The sequence below is a fragment of the Mobula hypostoma genome, chromosome 21 (genome assembly GCF_963921235.1).
Source record: "Mobula hypostoma chromosome 21, sMobHyp1.1, whole genome shotgun sequence".
NCBI classification, from domain to species: Eukaryota; Metazoa; Chordata; class Chondrichthyes; order Myliobatiformes; family Myliobatidae; genus Mobula; species Mobula hypostoma.
Genome location: NC_086117.1, coordinates 30907790 through 30928050, shown reverse-complemented (window position 1 = coordinate 30928050; position 20261 = coordinate 30907790). Strand labels below are relative to the sequence as shown.

General features: G+C 38.4%; 1 protein-coding gene across 4 annotated transcripts in view; it reads left to right on the top strand.

Moving 5' to 3' along the window:
• Positions 1–20261, top strand: part of LOC134359927 (astrotactin-2-like) — a 1812737-nt gene that overhangs the window by 1264157 nt on the left and 528319 nt on the right. For all 4 annotated transcript variants that reach the window (XM_063073791.1, XM_063073790.1, XM_063073789.1 and 1 more), the window contains one exon: positions 918–1183. In XM_063073791.1, coding sequence (XP_062929861.1) covers positions 918–1183 — 266 coding nt within the window. The remainder of the gene's footprint in view (positions 1–917; positions 1184–20261) is intronic.

Here is a 20261-nt window from a genome sequence, read left to right as displayed (position 1 = left end):
TTATGTTCTTCAGTTTATTTTCTTCTGTATCCACTGGAAGCCATTGATATTGAGTTACATTCATTTATTTTTCATATCACAGAATCACTTTTTGATACTACATATTTTAATTTTGCATCTATGCTAACATAAAACACAATCCACAATAGTACCATATCTGCACAGTGCATTCCACTGCTTTTATAAATCCGGCTAAATTTGCAAATTGTCATGTCAACATTACTTTGTCCATGTTACCATGTTTACTGTCCCACTATAGTTTCATCATCACCTCCCAATTGCCATAATTTGAAATGTAATTATAAACTATATTTATCGTCAAACCTCAGGTGTAAAGCAGTTTCAAATAAAGCCTGAAGGCACACACTCAACAATTCAGAAACAGCTTCTTCCCCTCTGCCAATTTCTGAATGGATATTAAACCCATGAACACTGCCTCACTAATTTGTTATTTTTATTTTTGCACTACTTATATATACACACACATTTATTGCACTTCACCTTTTTCTTCTTTATTATTATGTATTGCATTGCACTGCTGCCACAAAGACAATAATTTTCAAGACATATACCGGTGATATTAAACCTGATTCTGAAAGGTGTAAGAAAATGCTTGGCAGTTGCTTTAGCATACAAATCATAGGAAATATTTTTTACACTGCTTCCTATACATCATTTCTCAGTTGAGTAAGTTTTAATACTTGTACTTTACTTAATTTGAAAATAACCTTACAACTTGTCTTTCTTCATGTAACTACTAACAAATGAATACCTATTGATTTTTGATATAGTAGTCTCCAAGTTCAGTTGTGTAAAATCATGAACTGCCATATCACATTGAATTCCTCACCGCACCCTATAAATCATTCGCTATAGCCCATTTGCTTTAATATTTGTTTTTGTTTCTTTTCTTTCAGAAACAACTGAATTGGGAAACAAGAAGATAATCAAATCAATACCATTCATTTCCTATCTGTCAAGTTTACTGGGTGCCCAGATGCTGTCAGATGAACAACCTATAACTGGTGTGGAGATTGAGTGTGAGGAGAAAGGGCAATGCCCCTCTTCATGCCATCTTTGCCACCGACAAGGCAAGGATCAGACCAGTCCAACCCCTGTGTTGCTGGAGATTACCCGTATTATTCCACTCTACCACTTGATAGAAGGCAACATGACCAGGGAGGTAAGTGTAACAATCAGTAACAATCTCTTCCCACACAGAATTTATCTCCACATGAATAAGTAGCTGCAGTAAAACACACTAAACAAGCAAAAACTTTGAGAAAAACTATGTAAGATAGCTGATAAAAGATTATTATATTTTAAGGACTGGAGGTGAATTCTTAATAATGTTCAATTTACAAAAACAAGAAGTACATTAAAATGTGACCTGTTGCAGCAAAAGTAGCATCAGTATGGAATTCAACCACCAATAAGATCAAGTGAATGTGGAAGTTTATATTTCTAAAAAATGGCAATGTTTTAGTTAATTGATGTCTGTGAAAGAATTAAGAGATAGTTGCCCTTTTTAAAACCATTGTAAGTCTGAATAGTTCCTTTTCTTTCAATCAATGTACTGTGTCTGAACTATTTAAGGATTGCATTCACTTAGTATTTTTACTGCAAACTGATAAGTTTCTGGAGGTTTGTCTTTTTTTACTATAATGTGCCATTACGTTACCTCAGCATTAAATTGAGACCAGTCTCAATTCTTTTAACTTAACTATCATGATTACCAAAGAGAGAAGTATTTTATCAAATTGGCCTAATTTGAGCTTGTAACCAATATTCTGATTTCATATGGTATTATTGATGGCAGTTCCCTGATTCATATTGGTTATTGCTAATGATTCTAAACCCCAAAAAAAGAAACAAGATTTTGTTTTGTGATTAAAACTTAGTTGACATTGCTTGATGTTCAGCAACTGGTAAAATGATGCTAGAATAGTTTTTTTTTCAAAATGGTGGATGGGTGTTAAAAGCAGATACACCTTTGTTGACTTTACATAGCTGTCATTTTTATATCATGAATTGAAAGACTAAGACATTTGTTCTTTGTCATTTGTGTTACACATGGAATATATTGCAAGCTATGAGATGAACCCTGCTTTTAAAATTTTGTGGGATTGAATTCAATCTCCAGTTTCAAATGGGATCAAGGTTTGGAATAGGAATTCATTGATCAGTGTTGCCTCATTCTCCTTGAATGCAAATGGCTGAGGATGAATTTCTGTCCACAGGTACTCATGAAATAAGACCTCACACATTTCATAGTGAATTATATCATAAAGCTGTTGTAAACAAAAATAAGATGTTCAGTTTGGTAACAAATATTGACACATGGAACGTAGAAGATTGAGAGGAGATTGGATAGAGGAAGTTAAAATTATGAGGCACATAGACAGGGTAAATGCAAGCAGGCTTTTTCCACGGAGTTCGGGTGTGAATTCAACTGGAGGTCATGGGTGAAGGGTGAAAGGTAAAAAGTTTAAGGGAAATATGAAGGGAAATTTCTTCACTCAGAGAGTGGTAGAGTGTAGAACGAGTTGCCAGCACAAGTGGTGCAAGCAAGCTCGATTTCAACGTTTCAAAGTTTGGATGGGTACATGGATACTAGAGGTATGGATGGTTAAGCTTTGGATGTAGGTGAATATAGGCGATTTCAATGCTGATATACTAGATGGGTTGAAGGGTCTGTTTCTCTGCTGTAACTTTCTAGATTCCATATCTTTTATAAAATGGACATGTACTGTGTCAAATCTCTATGAATGACAAAAAAAAACAAATGATAGACATTTTAACTGGATGATATTAGCAAAGTGATTTAAGTAAAATGCACCCCAAGTATTGGATCTTGTTGGATATTCCAGCATACTTCATCCATTTGATACACTGTTTCTCGATAGTACCCCACTGCTTAGAGTCACAAATGGCCATTTCTAGAATTATCCACTGTTGTATCAGACACTGTTGCTAGTTGGGTGTTGGTTAGAATTTCTATCACTGCTACTTTGCATTCAGTTAGCTAATGGTTCAGTTACCATAAGTACAAGGAAACTTCCCACAGTGCAGGCATTTCGTATGAGGTTGGAACTGAATAAAGTACAGATCCAGCTTTCCGAGATCATCTTTCTATTTTGTCATTAGTTAAATAAATATAATCTATAACATCAGGTTCCTTCTTCAACTTTTTTGCACCTACTAAATATAACTCTTCCTTACAGTATTGCTTTGTTTTTTTAAACTATTAAAAGAAAACAACCAAAATTTGCGTTAACCAAAATTAGGGTTAGATTTTGCAAAAGACTTTTCATCTAAACTTTTGGATTATACATTGCTATTCACACAAGAAGCTTTGACAGTGATTCTGATGACAGATTATTGTTACTCTCTTTCCTTTCTTCCTTACTGTGAAACACGATTGTCAAGATTACATGACAACAGGCAGCTACTTTGAAAAGAAAGAGAACAATTAAGTGTGAGAATAAATTAAAGGTCACATACTGAAATAAAGTGACTCCAAACATGTACTGATAAATCTGCAGGTTTTAAAAGAAGGTGAAGGTTAAAAAGTGCAAGAAGTTTGATTGTCTTGAGATGTTAGATAGCATCAGGAACCAAAAGAATGAAATTTGATTCAGCATTATTGAGTTACTGTTGTGGAAGTTTTTAAGCACACTGACAGTGAATCGATTATTTACTACTTTGGCCTGTGTTTATCACATTAAAAAGGAAACTGATGAACATAAATATAAATTTACATGTCTTTGACTAATAACTCCATCTGCCATAATTTTGGCTGGAGTAATCTGAAAGTTTTCCAAAACCCATCAATAATTCTGACGTCACTTTTTCCTTGAGATTACTTAACATGTTGAACTAAGATAATTTAATTATCTAGAAAAATATTGAAACATAACATAAATGGGAGCCCATTTGAATGATGATCTCTGCTTTTGGGTTCTCACTGTTTAAAATCCTTTAATTCTCCTCAATGTTCTGACATTTCTGTCATGTCCCAAGCTTGATTCCCTCATCGATATGTCTACAACTTCCATTGGAGCCTCTCTTGACCTCCTATAAATGTAAACAACCATCTTAGAAGCTGTCACTCCAGCTGTCCCATTTTCTTTACTGACCTTCTTGCATCGTGGGTGAGATGGGAGTGATTTATGCCGGTGTTTTTCTTCCTGTCTCACCATGATTCTATTAGTGAAACATTTACTTCAGCACCTCTCTGAATCTTTCCTTTGAATCTAGTACATTTTTGGAGAAAATCTTTGCAATCCATGAGCTGATAGCAGCAACATCACACCCTTGAATGAATGCCATGTGAACATTAAGTCCAGTTTCCAATATATTAACGTTATAGGCAGGGTTATTTCTTTCATTCATTGTCAAGTCGATTATCCCTTATCACCAACTAATACCATGCACTCTTATTGGATCATTTCTTCCTGCTCCACCCCCATCACCTCGCATTGAATATTTTCATTTTAAATGGTCCATCCAAGACAGTTTCACTATTTATCCCTCAATATTTATAACAATTAATTTATTATTCTTGTTGACTTCAAGCCTTCATCCCTGCCTATCTTGCACTTGTTATTTCCATCACTTTTATTAATCAGAGCATTGAGTATAGGAGTTGGGATGTAATGTTGAAATTGTACAAGGCATTGGTAAGGCCAAATTTGTATTGTGTACAGTTCTGGTCACCAAATTATAGGAAAGATGTCAATATTATTGAGAGGGTACAGAGAAGATTTACTAGAATGTTACCTGAGTTTCATCTCCTAAGTTACAGGGAAAGGTTGAACAAGTTGGGTCTTTATTTTTTGGAGCGTTGAAGGCTGAGGGGGGACTTGATAGAGATATTTAAAATTATGAAGGGGGATAGATAGAGTTGACGTGGATAGGCTTTTTCCACTGAGAGTGGGGGAGATTCAAACAAGAGGACATGAGTTGAGAGTTGAAGGGCAAAAGTTTAGGGGTAACATGAGGGGGAACTTCTTTACTCAGAGATTGGTTGCTGTGTGGAACGAGCTTCCAGCAGAAGTGGTTGAGGCAGGTTCGATGTTGTCATTTAAACTTAAATTGGATAGATATATGGACAGGAAAGGAATGGAGGATTATGGGCTGAGTGCAGGTCGGTGGGACTAGGTGAGAGTAAGAGTTCCGCAGGGACTAGAAGGGCCGAGATAGCCTGTTTCCGTGCTGTAATTTTTATATGGTTATACTTCCCTCTTTGACTCCTCATCATTACCTTAGCCTTGTCATCACTTTGGACTTTGCTGTGCTCATTGTGTCACTTTCCATGCTATGTCAACATCTGTCCCAAATGTACATCCCTCCAGCTCTTGTTCCTAGTCACATATCAGCTTGACTTGGAAATTTGAATAGGTTAGGACTTTATCAAAGGTCAAAGGTTCATTTATTATCAAAGTATACAACTTTGAAATTCTTCTCCTCTGGGTAGCTATGAAGCCAAGAAAGAAAAGAAGGCAGCACGACCATCAACCCCCAAATCCCTCCTCCCTGCCAAAAAAAATGACAAAAATGGAATAGGGACGGGCCGGCTGGTGGCGCAACGACATCGGCGCCAGACCCGGGAGCGGAGGTTTCCGGGTGCGAAACTAGTCGGGTCTGCCCCGAGTATGCTTTCCATCCGTGCCGGGTTGAGTGTCGAGATCGCAACTCGACCTCGTAAAATAAAAGGGTAAATACTGTGAAAATGTCTGTGTGAGGAGTGGCTCACCACACAGTCTCTCTCTCTCGCTCAGCGCCTTGTAAAAGCCATGAAAAAGACATCATCACAGATGCACGCACAGACACGCAGACACACACGGGCGCACATACACGCACAGGCAGACACACATGCACAGACTCGCACACACGCAGGCATACACCTAAAAAAATGGAATAGGCACATCAACCCCCGAATCCTTCCTTCTGCACAAAAAAATGAACAAAAATGGAACAGGCTGATCAACCACAAAATCCCTCCTCCCACACACACAAAAGAAAAATCGGGCAAAAAAACACAGAATATAAAAGACCGAGAAAGGTCTACAGCCCAAGTCCACATCCAAAACACAGAAAACCTGGGCAACACTCTTTGCCTCAAATGCATATGTTAGGAGCAGAATGTCAGGAAAGTTGATAAGAATGTGGGGGAAAAATGCGACTAATATACGATAATATACAATTAGTATAAATGGATTGTTGATGGTCAGTGTGGAGGGCCTGTTTCCATGCTGTACCTCTCTATAAATTCATGACCTCATATCTGACTGTTTTCCAGTGTCCTGAGTAGAGAAAAGTCAGTCATGAACATTAAACATTGCAACAGCATATAGGAAAGAGTAGCTAAGAACTTTGAAGTAAAGTTAGTCACTTGCAGCCATTATAACTAATCTGTTCAGGTTAAACAAAGGTACCAGGGAATATGGACAGATGACAAAATCTTGTGAGTTTTGCTAGGGGTCTTGGCCAAAAAGAAGTAAAATCAGTGAACAGGAATGAGACAAGGGCAGTAGAAGCAGACAAAGCAAATGTCTTTGTTCTTGCCATGTGGTCAAAGCAGTGGGGCCTGCCATTTTGTGAGACTGTTTGGTTCTTGCTCAGGGATAGCTTAATCAGAGCATTTGAAAGTGAACACAATGTGCTTCAGAGGCATAGAGTCATAGAAAACTAAAGCACAGATACAGACCCTTTGGCATCTAGTCCATGCCAAACCATTTAAACTTTCCTAGTCCCTTCAACCTGCACTGGGACCATAGCCCTCCATATCTCTCCCAACCGTGTAACTATCCAAGCTTCTCTTAAATGTGTAAATCAAAATGATATTCACCACTTGCACTGGCAGCTCGTTCCACACTCTGACCACCAACTGAGTGAAGAAATTTCCCCTCAGGTTCCCCCTCATGATCCCTTTAAACATTTCACCTTTTTTTCAGTCCATTTTTTCTAGCTGGTCTAGACCCCACTGAATGCTCTGATAGTCTTCCTCGCTGTCCACTACACCCGCAATTTTGGTATCATCGCAAATTTGCTAGCCCAGTTTATCACACTATCATCAAGTTCATTGATAAAGATGACAAACAACAAAGAAACCAACACTGATCCCTACGGCACTCCACACGTCACAGGCCTCCAGTCAGAGAGGCAACCATCTACAACCACTCTGTGGCTTCTCCCACAAAGCCAAAGTCTAATCCAATTTACCCCCTCATCTTGAATGCCAAGCGACTGAACCTTCTTCACCAACCTTCCATGCGGGACCTTGCCAAGTGCCTTGATGAAGTCCATGTAGACAACATCCACTGCTGCCTTTCCTTCATCAACTTTCCTGGTAACTTCCTTGTAAAACCCTATAAGATTGGTCAGTTACAACCTATCAGGCATAAAGCCATGATGACTATCCTTATTCAGTCCCTGTCTATCCAAATACTCATATATCTGGTCCCTTAGAATACCTTCCAATAACTTTCCCACTACTGATGTCAGGCTTACCAGCATACATTTTCCTAGTTTATTCTTAGAGTCTTTCTTAAACAGCGGCACAATTTTAGCTATCCTCCAATCCTCCAGTACCTCACCTATCACTAAGATTGACTTAAATATCTCTGCTAGGCCCCCTGCAATTTCTGAACTTGCCTCCAGCACGTCTGAGGGAACATCTTCTTAGGCTCTGCGGATTTTTCCACTCTAATTTGTCTCAAGAAAGCAAACATCTCCTCCTCTGCAATCTGTATAGGGTCCATAATCTTGCTCCTGCTTTGCCTCACTTCAACAGGCTCTATGCCAATCTCCCGCGTAATTACAGATGCAAAAATATTCAAATTCTCCCCCATCTCTTTTGGATCCATGCATAGGTTACCATTCTGATCTTCTGATGATCTGCTAAATCTGGGACCATTTCCAAATAAGAAGCTGGTTATTTGGTTATGTAAAAATGGCAAGCTTGCAGAAAGAACATCCTGTGACTTGAAGTAGACTGAGCCTAGTGTTTGGCTGGCCAAGCTAAGCTGGTGTGAATTTGTCTGTGTTAGAAAGAACAAACAAAATTATATGAGGTACAAGTATACTGTTTGGCTCCTTGGGCCAAATCCAATAAGAAGCTGATACAGGTCAGTCAGATGAGCCCGAACCAACAAAATTGATACATAACACATTCATCTCATAAGGGAAAAGATAAGAATGGAGGATTTCGGAATATAGGCAATGACAAATCTGGAGACCAACCACTGAAGAAGTGGATGACCCACGATGAAGATATGGAAATTTCATCAGGATATAGAGGTACAATTGGTCAGTGTAGGCTCTTTTTCCCAAGTAGTACCTTTTCTAATCTTTGACTTCAGAGAATGTCAGGGAAACTGATTGGATTGGAGTATAGGCGTTTAGCTTTGTATAATCACATGTTTGTTGTTAACTAAACCAATAAAGGTATTCGTCAGTAAAAATAGATTCTCTCTGTGACTAACTTACCATTATGGTTGAGAGTTAATACCTGTAACAGGAGGCAAGAAAATTGGTACATATTTCCATAAGTCAGTAATCAGTTTCACCCCATTCATTAGACCAGTTTAGTGCATGTGTCGCCCTTTAAACAACAGTAGATTTATTCACATCTACATTTATCCCAGGATGTTTCCTGTGTGGGGTGAAAAGTGTTTGAGGTTTGACATTGCAAAAGATATCAGTTACAGAGTCATGATCATATTAAACACAACAAATGTTTTGGGAAGTTCAAACTTTATCTTAGCAAGATAGTCTTAGCTTGGAGTATTTGCCAATTAATTTTACATACCGGAGAAAATCTTTCTTCTGAAGTTACCTAGAGGAAATGACTTCAAAATAGCCTCTAGAACTCTTGCCACAAGTGCACTAACTTGCAAAGGTTACACCATTCACCTCCTTTGTAAAATTAAATATTAAATACTCTGAAAACCAGAACGAAAACAGACCTGAATGCGGTGACATGCTTGAATTCTTGTCCTCTTGATACTTCTGTTGAGGACTTCAAAAATTAATTTTGGCAGCTGTTGAATTTAAAGGGGATCTTGTTCAGAACTTCTGTGCAGCTTGGTATCAATGGATGACAATTGTGCAATGGAGTTATGACCTTCAGGGTGAATGTGGGTAATCAACGTATTCACCGTATATCATAGTGCTCCCTCTGCCATTTACACAGATCTTTCATTAGCTCCCGACACATAAGCTGGAGGTTTTCACTTGCATTCTTGACTTTTGGCAGTACAGAGAGGACGCTGCAAATTTCAAGGAGGTTTTGAAGACGTGTTGAATATTTCCTTCCTATTAAACTCTTCTCATGTGTGAGTGTGAAACAGAGTGCCTACTTTGGGAAACATGACATGGTCAAGGAGATCTGTAGAGGGAAATGGACAGGTGATGCCTTGGATGTGAAGAGGATGTTTCCTGTGGTGAAAGAGTCTAAGACCATAGGACACAGACTCAGTATAGAGGGGCGTACTTTTAGAACAGAGATGAGGAGGAATTTCTTTAACGAGAGGGTGGTCAATCTGGAATTCTCTACTGCAGGCAGCTGTGCAGGCCAAACCTTTATGTATATTTAAGGCAGAGGTTGATACATTCTTGATTGGTCAGGGCATGATAGGATATGGGGAGAAGGCAGGAGATTGGGGCCGAGAGGAAAATTAGATCAGTCATGATGAAATGGTGGAGCAGACAAGATGGGGCAAATGGCTTAATTCTGCTCCTATATTTTATGGTCTCATGGACATCTCAGGCAGAGGCTCTTCATCAGGACTGAGATCTGGCCTGTTTTGGGAGGCTTGTGTTATGGCTTCACCTATAAATGATAAAAAGGAGCTGGAGTCTCTGTGTTAGGGATTTTCATCTTGGAAGGGACACTGATTTTGTTTCATTTATTCTGCCTGTAGATTTGGAGGGTTTTGTGGAGGTAGCATCTTTAGGTGTCTCCTCCAGGTAATCCAAGTCTCAAGCACTCAGGAGGGCAGTAATCACCACTGCTGAGCTTGAAGTCTTGGTCTTCAACTATCAGTTTATTTAGATTGTCTGTACTTCTGGTGCACTGGAGGAAATGGTAACCTTCTTCATTTATCTCTTCTTTCATCATCACTGAAAGGAGGAAAATGGGCCACATTTATCGGGGGCTCACAGTGGATATCTGGAATGTAGAACATAGAATGGAACAGCACAAGAACAGGCCCTTCAGCTGATGATGTCTCTGCCAAACAGGATACAAAATTAAACTAAACTTATTTGTATAAGATCCAAATCCTCCATTCCTTACAGGTTTGTGTATCTGTCTAAATGCCTTTTAAGCACCATTTTTATATTTGCTTTCAATACCACCTATGGCAACCAATTCCTGGCACCTACCACTCTGTGTAAAATAGTTACTTCTCATATCCTCATATATAAAGTACCCAGGACATCTTCAAGGAGCAGTGTCTCAGAAGCCAACGTCCATTATTAAGGACCCCCAGCACCCAGGGCATGCCATTTTTTCACTGTTATCATCAGGTAGGAGGTACAGAAGCCTGAAGGCACACACTCAGCAATTCAGGAACAACTTCTTCCCCTCTGCCATCCGATTCCTAAATGGACATTGAACCCTTGAACACTCCCTCACTTTTTTAATATGTATTATTTCTGTTTTTGTACGATTTTTAATCTATTCAATATAAGTATACTGTAATTTATTTATTTATTATTATTATTTTTCTTCTATATTATGTATTGCATTGTACAGCTGCTGCTAAGTGAACAAATTTCACGGCACATGCCATGATAATAAACCAGATTCTGATATCTCCTTTAAACTTTTCTCTGCTCACCCTAAAGATGTATTATCAGATATCTGACATTTCTACACTGGGGAAAAATTTCTGATTCCTCTCTCTATGTATGACTTTCATAAGTTAACTATAATAGTTCAAGTTTCATGATAGTTCAAGTTTAATTGTCATTCTACTATACATGAATATCTGTGAATACAGACCCATGGTGCAAAATGCAATATCAACAATCATACATGGCTCAAGGTACGAGGTACAAGGGGCAGCTCATATAAGATGACAGTATAAATGCAGTAACTGAGAAACACATAATATAGCCCAAACGTAAGATGTTTAAAAAAGACAATAACACATTTGGTTGTCCCCATAGAAGCTGCTGTGTCCGAGTGTACTGCCAATTTACCTGAAGTTTATAAAGTATAAAGCTACATCAGTTATAGTTCCTACCTTAGGCTAGGACAGATGACTTAAAATGATGCATTAGTAACACAATGAAGGAAGTCAAACAGTAAACAAGTGCTAGGGATTAGCTCCAGGTCCAGCTGTGGCTCAGTAGAGTTGAGGCATGTGGAATGGAGAGCCAAGGTCAAGCAAAACCTGGCAAAGTGGGTGTGGAGGGGAAAAATATGTTCCTCAAACATTGAGTCTGCATTTTCAGGCTCTTGTACCTCCACCCTAATGGCAACAATGAGAAGTGGGCATGTCCTGGATGCTGACGCCCTTCAAGATGGATGCCAACTTCTAGAAACACCACCTTTTGAAGATGTCCTCAGTTATGGGAAGGCTAGTGCTCAGGATGGAGCTGGTTAAGTCTACAACTTGATGCAGCTTTTTAGATCCTGTACATTGGTGCCTTCAAAGCAGATGGTGATGCTGTTAGTCAGAATACTCACCACGGTACATTTGAAGAAATTTGATAGAGACATATCAAATCTTCTCAAGCTCCAAATGAAGTATAGCCACCTGCATGCTATCTTTGTGAGTGCATCAATATGTTGGGCTCAGGATAGATCCTCTAAGATTGAGAAGTGTATGGCCATGCAATTTGATAGAACAAATGAAAGGGTTGACTATTTTCTAAATGGAGAGAAAATACAGAAAATTGAAATGCAAAAGGACTTGGCAGTCCTTGTGCAGGATTCCCTAAGGGTTACTTTGTAGATTGAGTCTGTGGTGAGGAAGACAAATGCAACATTAGCATTAATTTCAGGAGGATTAGAATATAAAAGCAAGGATGTAATGTTGAAACTTTCTAGAACACCAGTGAGGCCTCACTTGGAGTATTGTGAGCAGGTTTGGGTCCCTTATCTCAGAAAGTATGTGCTAAAATTGGAGGGGGTTTAAAGGAGAAAATGATTCCGGGATTGAATGGCTTTTGATATGAAGAGCATTTGATGACTCTGGGCCTGTACTCACTAGAATTCAGAAGAGCGATGGATGGCCCTTTGAAACCTATTGAATGGTGAAAGGCCTTGATGGAGTGGATGTGGAAAGGGTGTTTCCTATGGTGAGAGAGTCTAAGACCAGAGGACACAGAATAGAGGAGCATCCTATTAGAAAGGAGATGAGGAGGAATTTGTTTAGCCAGAGAGTGGTGAATCTGTGGAGTTCTTTGCCACAGGCAGCTGTGGAGGCCAAGACCTTATGTATATTTAAAGCAGAGGTTGATAGATTCTTGACTGGTCAGGGCATGAAGGGATATGGGGAGAAGGCAGGAGATTGTTGCTGAGAGGAAAAATGGATCTGCTGTGATGAAATGGTGGAACAGACAAGATGGGCCAAATGACCTAATTCTGCTCCTATATCTTATGGTCTTATGGTCTTAAACTGTTATGAATAAACTATATTTTTTGAATTAAGAAATATGGATAGGGTGGAAGACGATGCTTGTCTTGGGAACGTTAAGTCTAAGATTTGTACTCTTGTTTATTTCATTCAACAAGTTGCTGATACTTGGAAACCAGCCTCTGAATGAATGCAAATACAAGTTCTGCTCATGTGCTAGCTTGTAAGTGAGGTTGAGATGACCATGGTTCTGTTGTGAAGTCAACATAGACTGAACAGTCTCATGTTAGTCTACCAGTAAGGTTCCACCCTGCTCAAGCCTTTGCTGGAAGTGAGATGCAGCATTGTAGAAGGAGACAAAAATATAACAGGATAATAATAGTGATCTGAACTAAAATCAGCTTCCTTGATCCATTAGGTATGATTATTATTTGCATGATAATCTATATTCAACAACCATTTCAGAAGCTTTATGCAATGTTTCATAAGAAAAAAAGTTCTAAAGTGATCGACAAATTCATTTGTCCAGGGTTGACTGCAGCATTTCATAACAGTGCTGCTCGAAGAATCAAACAAAATGATTCTGAATTTTAATTTTTAACTGAGCTGATATATTACAGTGGCAATAACATATCTTTAAATAACTGATCATGCATAACTATTTACTATTACTGATGGACACACCTCAACTAAAAATATTTCAAAATATATTTTCTTCTGTTGCACATGTTGCCCATTTAAAAAATATATAAAGATTTACTCATAACATGCATCTAATATATCAGTGATATGTGAGTAATACTGTAAATATATTGTTTTATTAGGCATTCTTTGTTGTTTAAATAATTCATTATGGTTATACGTACAAAGTACATGAATGGCATAAGTCATTACACCACCACGTCACTTAAAGTAAAAACAAAGTTAGACCTGCTCTTCAGGCTCTGTGTTGCCTTTCAGTTATGTAACCCTCTCACTGGGCTCGTATGCAAACTTGGCTCGATAGCTAACTTGGCTAAGAGCCACATGACTCAACGATGAGAAGACCACCTTTCATAAACAATATACCTCTATTGTTGGTATCATCTGGGGTTCAACCAAACAGGAACTTTGTGATGTTCCGATGAAATAAACCTCGATTTGAGCGAATACTCATACGCAATTATCGGTTGGCAAGAAATAAAAGGTCGTACACCGCATAAAATTATCAAGAAAGTGTGTTTACCATTTTCAGCTTTATCAAACAGTTAATAGGAAAAAATAGAAAAGAAAAGAGCCCATTACAGTTAAACCAGTTCAACGTGCACATAACCATTGGAGCTCATACTGGAGTAAGGAGGTATGGAGGCCCAGGTCTTGAAGCTTATTGATTAGTTTTGAGGGATGATGGTGTTGAATGCTAAGATGTAGTTGATAAATAGAATCCCAATGTATGCACCTTTGCAGTCCAGATGTTCCGCGGTTGAATAAAGATCCAATGAGATGGAGTCAGCTGTGGACCTGTTGTGTCAGTAGGCAAATTGGAGTGAATCCAAGTCACTTCTCAGGCAGGAGTTGGTATGTTTCACCACCAGCCTCTTAAAGCACATTTTTACTGTGGATGTTAAGTGCTGCCAGACAATAGTCATTGAGTCAGGTTGCCACGCTCCTCTAAGGCATCGGTTCAATTGAAGCCTGCTTGAAGCAGGTGGGTACTTCAGATTGCCAGAGGGGTTAAAGATATCGGTGAACACTCCAGCCAGTTGATCAGCACGTGTCTTTAGTACTCAGCCAGGGATCCCATCTGGGCCAGATGCTTTGTATGCGTTAACGTTCCTGAAGGACTGAAATTACAGGATCATCAGGGGCTGTGGGAGTTTATGAAAGTTCTTCGATATCTTGTCTGTCAAAGTGAGAATATAAGGCAGTGTGCTCTTCTGGAGGAAAAGCCTTGTTGTCACCTATATTGTTTGGTTTCACTTTGTAAGAGGTAATAGTATTCAATTTTTCAAATAACTTCCCTTGAAGTTCGTAAATGGGACTGATATAACTGATGTAACTAAAAAAAGTAACTGATGGGATGTTGATATTAAGTAATGAAGTAACATCATTATAATGTTGACTGGAAAGTTCAGTATTTATATATTTAAGGCTTGTTCATGAATAAAATTTATTTTGAAATAAGAAATAAACAGCACAGTTCATGTGGGGTCCAAGAGTAGGAGAAAATGAAACCTGGAAGCAGGGAGTGATAGAAAGGATGGGATCCACTTTTGAATGCGCAGATTTAAATGTGTTAAATATATGAGAAAGATCTGGTACTGGCACAGAGGCCCCTTTATCCATGCCGATAGTAATTTTGTAATGCTGGAAGTAATCAGGCTTGGCATTCTACTGGGTCATTGAGGTACCCGAGTGAGAGTGAAAATAGTGCCAGAGTTTTAGTGGGCAGATTGCCTCATTGATTGGAATGATCGGTTTTTGTGTAAATGACTAAAAAATAATTTGAAAAGACAAAGCTAAACAAAAGTGACATAAGGAAAAGTCGAGAATGTGAGCCTGACAAAAGATCCAGAGTGGTTGCGTGGAGAAGGCTGGGGCTCAAGGGGGGAGTTTGAAGAGCCTGCCAGAATCACATTTTCTGGAATTTTGCTTGATTGCCTCTGGAGGTTGGAGACTGTTTATGCAAAGCACTGATTAACAAAATTTCAACACTGTGGGGTCAGGTCCATCACAGAGAAGATCTTTCCTGCATAGATTATTGCTGAACTGAACTTGTTGAATTAATTGCTTATTTACATTCCATCTTCACTGTGATTATTGGTATGATTCCATGCTTTTTGTAACATTATCACTCATCTATAATCTGCATCCTACTTTTGAATCACACACGAGTGAGAGGGACTATATTTAAAAGCATATGAACTTAAAAAAATTTAAGAGCAAGAGTAGGCCATCTAGCCCGTTGAGCATGATCTATCCTTCAGTGAGTTCTTAATCTTGGCATCAGCTACACTTTCCTGTCTGTCCCCCAGAATCTATGATTCCTGTGTAGACCAAAAATATGCTTGTCACTGCTTTTCTTCTTTGTCTTTTGGCATTTGAGTGATGCTATATCTTTTTTTTCATCCACTTTAACTTTTTCTTTCTTGCTCTTATTGATTTTATTTCTCTGATTGTTTTATTTTGCTTTCCACAATTAAAAACTTTGTTTTTTCCTTCTGTTACCATGCCAAGATTTTATTTCTAAGACCCAACACTAAGGAGAGAATGTGGATGAACAGTTGCTAAAATGTTCACTAAGTATTGTTCAATCGGGCGTCTTTGCTGTATATATCAAGAGAAGACTACAAGGATTGGGGTGAGTTGAGAGTTAAAACCGAGTTGCAGATAGCGCTTCTATTCTGCAAAATGCTCAACTTCCCTTTTCTCCATTTATTTCAACGTTAGTGACAATTGGGTGTTTTCTTGTAAGGACTTCCATGTCTCAGTATTTACCCTGTGAGCATTTCAGGTGTTTCCCTACAAGCTAAAGTGTTCCCAGACAAATCCCATTCAGGGTGGGACAATGCCATTTCATTTTTATATGATGTCAGCTTCTCATCATGTCTCTAAGTTGTATTTGTCTTCAAAGTTCAAAGTAAATTTATTGTCAAAGTACATATATGTTGTCATGTACAACCCTGAGATTCGTTTTCTTGCAGGTATATATTAAATCCAAGAAACACAATAGAATCAATGGAAGACCCCAGCCAAAAGGACAGACAAGCAAATAATAATGATAAATAAATAAATAATAAATATCATGAACTTGAGATGAAGAATCCTTTAATGTGTCCATAGGTTGTGGGAACTGTTCAGTAATGGGGTGAATGAAGTTGAGTGAAGTCATTCCCACCATTCCAAGAGCCTGATGGTTGAGGGGTAATGACTCCTCCTGAGCCTGGATGTGTGGACCCTATGGTAAGGTTGTATTCTGTACAATTTCACTCTGGCTAGTAATCAGGAAGTAAGTACAGGAGCTTCAAGTCTCACACCACCAGCTTCATGCACAGTTATTATCCCTCAACCAATAGGCTCTTGAACCAGAGGAGTTTACTTCACTCAATCTCACTTACCCCAACACTGATCCCACGATTATGGACTCACTTTCAAGGACTTTTCAACTCGTATACATGTTTGCATTGTCATGAATCCTTCAGACCAGCGAGAGGCGCCGGTTAGCAGCAGGTCTTGATGCATTGGAACATCATCTATTTGAGTTTATTCAAGTTGTTTAATGACTACTTTTATCATTAATCTGTCACCATGTTTTTCATGGTGCTCGTTATGTGCACACAGTTTCCTTATGCTTCTTGTTTTTAAGTGATTAGTTTTTGATTTTAGCCTGAATGGGTTTCCTGTGTTTATGTTCTATTTACGAACCAGCTCTCATTGCTGAGCTCTAGATTCGAGTTCTCTGTGAACTGCCTTTCTGTGTGCTCAAATCCCAAGTATGTGAGCTCTTAGTTTTATCTTTCACTGTATTATTCTCTGAATAAATCTTCGTCGTTAATTTCTAATATCGAGTCCTGAGTTTACTCTACACCTGTGTCTGCTCATTTGAAGATCGTTATATTTATTGCTTATTTATTTACTTATTGTTATAATTATTATGTTTCTTTTCTTTTTGTATTTGCAGAGGTTGCTGTCTTGTCCACATTGATTGTATATCCATCTTTGTGCTGTGCAGATTTTCATTGATTCTGTGGTGTTTCTTTCTATGTACCATGAATGCCCACAAGAAAATGAATCTCAGGGTAGTATATGTGCTTTGATAATAGATTTGTTTTGTAATTTGAACTTTGAAGAAATAAAAGGAAATATTGTATCTTACCTATCAGTACTAAACTAACACACAAGACTCCTTCTCACATGTTACATGATTGCTTTTATATATTACTAATTTATTCATTGAGAGGTACTGCAAGGAAATAGGACATCTGGCCCACAGAATACTTGCTGACTGTTAAGCATCCATTTACACTAATCTTATTCTAATCCATTTTAATCCCCCCACATTCTCCTCAACTTGCCCCCAGATTCTATCAGCCACGTAAACAGCCAGCACTCACTTATAGAACAGTGACCAGTTAATCTAACAGTATGCAAGCCTTTAGGTGCATAGGGAGTACGTAGAGCACACAGAAGAAACCCACATTGTCACAAGGAGAGTGTGCTAACTCTACAGAGACTCTACAGAGACCCAAGAGTAGGATTGAGCCTAGCTGCCTATTTTACTGGAACAACGAAGCAACTACTTTACCAGTCATGACATCTAGAAGTACACTTCTCCCATGTTATTATGAGCATCAAGGCTGTTTCCAGTCAGGGAGTTGCTTCTGTACATCCTGACTTAGCATGGACTTTGAGCAATCTGAGGGAGATTTATAAAAGCATTGTACAGCGTCCCAAAGGGTGATTAGTTCAGTTTAATAATTTGGAGAGAACCTGAGGACAGATGTTTAAATTTAGTAAAATAACAGCCTTACAGGATTATTGACAGTTCTTCTTTATGCAAAGAGCATTGAAGAAACAAAATATATCGTCAGCTAATGAAGCGAATGCATTTCATTCCTTCAAGAAGATTTGGTCTGGGTCTTGACAAAGGTAGAGATAAATAATGCGATTAAGATTGTTTTGTCACTGTGATTCCCTGGGATAGTTTTGATTATCTGAGGAGCTTTGAGAAGAAGTTTCCTAAGAATATTTTCACTCTCAGCTTTTCTCTTTACATCTTTCTCTGCCTCTCCCAAGAAACTGCTTAGGAAGGGTTTAGGAAAAGATGTGGAGATGCAGAAAAGGGAGGGGAAATTCTTTAGTCATGACACCTTGGCTGTTTATGTGGAGAATGGGTCAGGCCTATAGATCACCTAGTCTTTGCATGCTGGCCAGTTTTGTAAATGTGTAAACAATGCAATTTGATGTGGGTCAATAGATTGCTAGAAAATTGACAGAGAGTTAATCGTCATTGTTAATTCATTACCCACTCTCTTCTTCTTCTGAAATAGTCACTCAGGATTGAGAAATGCTTGCTTCCATGCCAATTCTATGGGTTCTGATGTGGCTTATGTGGCCAATGGAATTGTGGACTCTTCGGTAAATGGGCAGTTCCACTTCTTTGCCTACGAGGGGTGATTGATAAGTTTGTGGCCTAAGGTAGAAGGAGTCAATTTTAGAAAACCGAGCACATTTATTTTTCAACATAGTCCCCTCCTACATTTACACACTTAGTCCAGTGGTCATGGAGCATACGGATCCCTTCTTTGTAGAAGTCGGCATCTTGGACCTCCAGAAAGTGATCCACAGCAGGGGTGATTGATAAGTTCATGGCCTAAGGTAGAAGGAGATGAGTTATTAACTTCAAACATTCTGCATAATCACTCAAAGAGTTGAACTGCACGTGCATGTAACGAGAACTGTATAAAGGATAGTCATGTAAATTGGTACTTATACCCTTCATGATTGTGTTGAAATCAATGTGAAACAACACATATTTAGCAAGGTTCAGCCTGGACCACAGAACTGGAACAACAGGTTACTGTTTACAGAATGATCATTAGTTAAAGGGCAAGTAGTTGACTTAAGTGAAAAGACATAAGTCAATTTTTTTAAACAATGATTGAATTGAAAAGGTCACAAAACATCCATAAACGTTCACAGCATTAAATACCATGGAAATTATATGGACACTTATCATTTGTTTTCAAAAGTGCTCTATTTATACTCTGTGCTAAAATCCTTCAGCAGGGCCCCCATTTCATCTCTTTCAATTCATTCCTCAATCCTTCAAGGAATGGAAGCAACCACAAATTATGTCCCTTTTGAGATACCACTGATTGTCAGGTAAGGTGAGTTAAAAGTATTAATAATTGCAAGATTACCAAACTTCCGCAGGTCACATGGAATCTTTATTATCTTGCACTTGAAGTTCAAGTTCAACCTTATTTTCATTCAAATGTACACATGTACAAATCAAAAAATGTTTCTCCTGACCAAGTTGCAAAACACAGCACATAAAACTAACGCACGATACATAAAGTAATATTACTACAAATAAATTAACAAATAGTAAGAGATTTTGTATTGAATATTCCACATTGTCTCCATTTATCTCACATGTTCAAAGCCTTCTCTGCCTCGTGAGTTAGTGAATTGTGCTGGTAACATATTCTAAAGAGTTAATTTATTAAACGACAGGCAATAATGGCATCATCGCAATTTGAAGAAGTGTTAATTAGAACTGTCAAGCATTTCCTTTTTTCTGTGAACTGGTCCCAGGATAATCAGTAATATAAACCACTGCCTCAAAGTCATTTGTTTTAAATAGAATTTCTGTGGAGATATTATCTCATTATTTTTTTAAAGACTGTTGATGAACTTTCTGAGCAGTGAAGAAAGTATGATGTCTGAAACCACTTGTCTGCTTACCTGGTGGTTGGGACAATATTTAGAATAAAGACTATTTTCATCTGATAGAATATATTGCAAGCAGTTCAAAACACTTGGAAAAAAAAACACCAATCCTATCTCCAAGTTTGCCAGAAGAGTAAGTGAACCAGGATCAATATACTTTCCCAGACCAATGTCCCCAGCATTGAAGCCCTACAACAGACAGCCACGACAGACCCACTTTAACATGGAAAG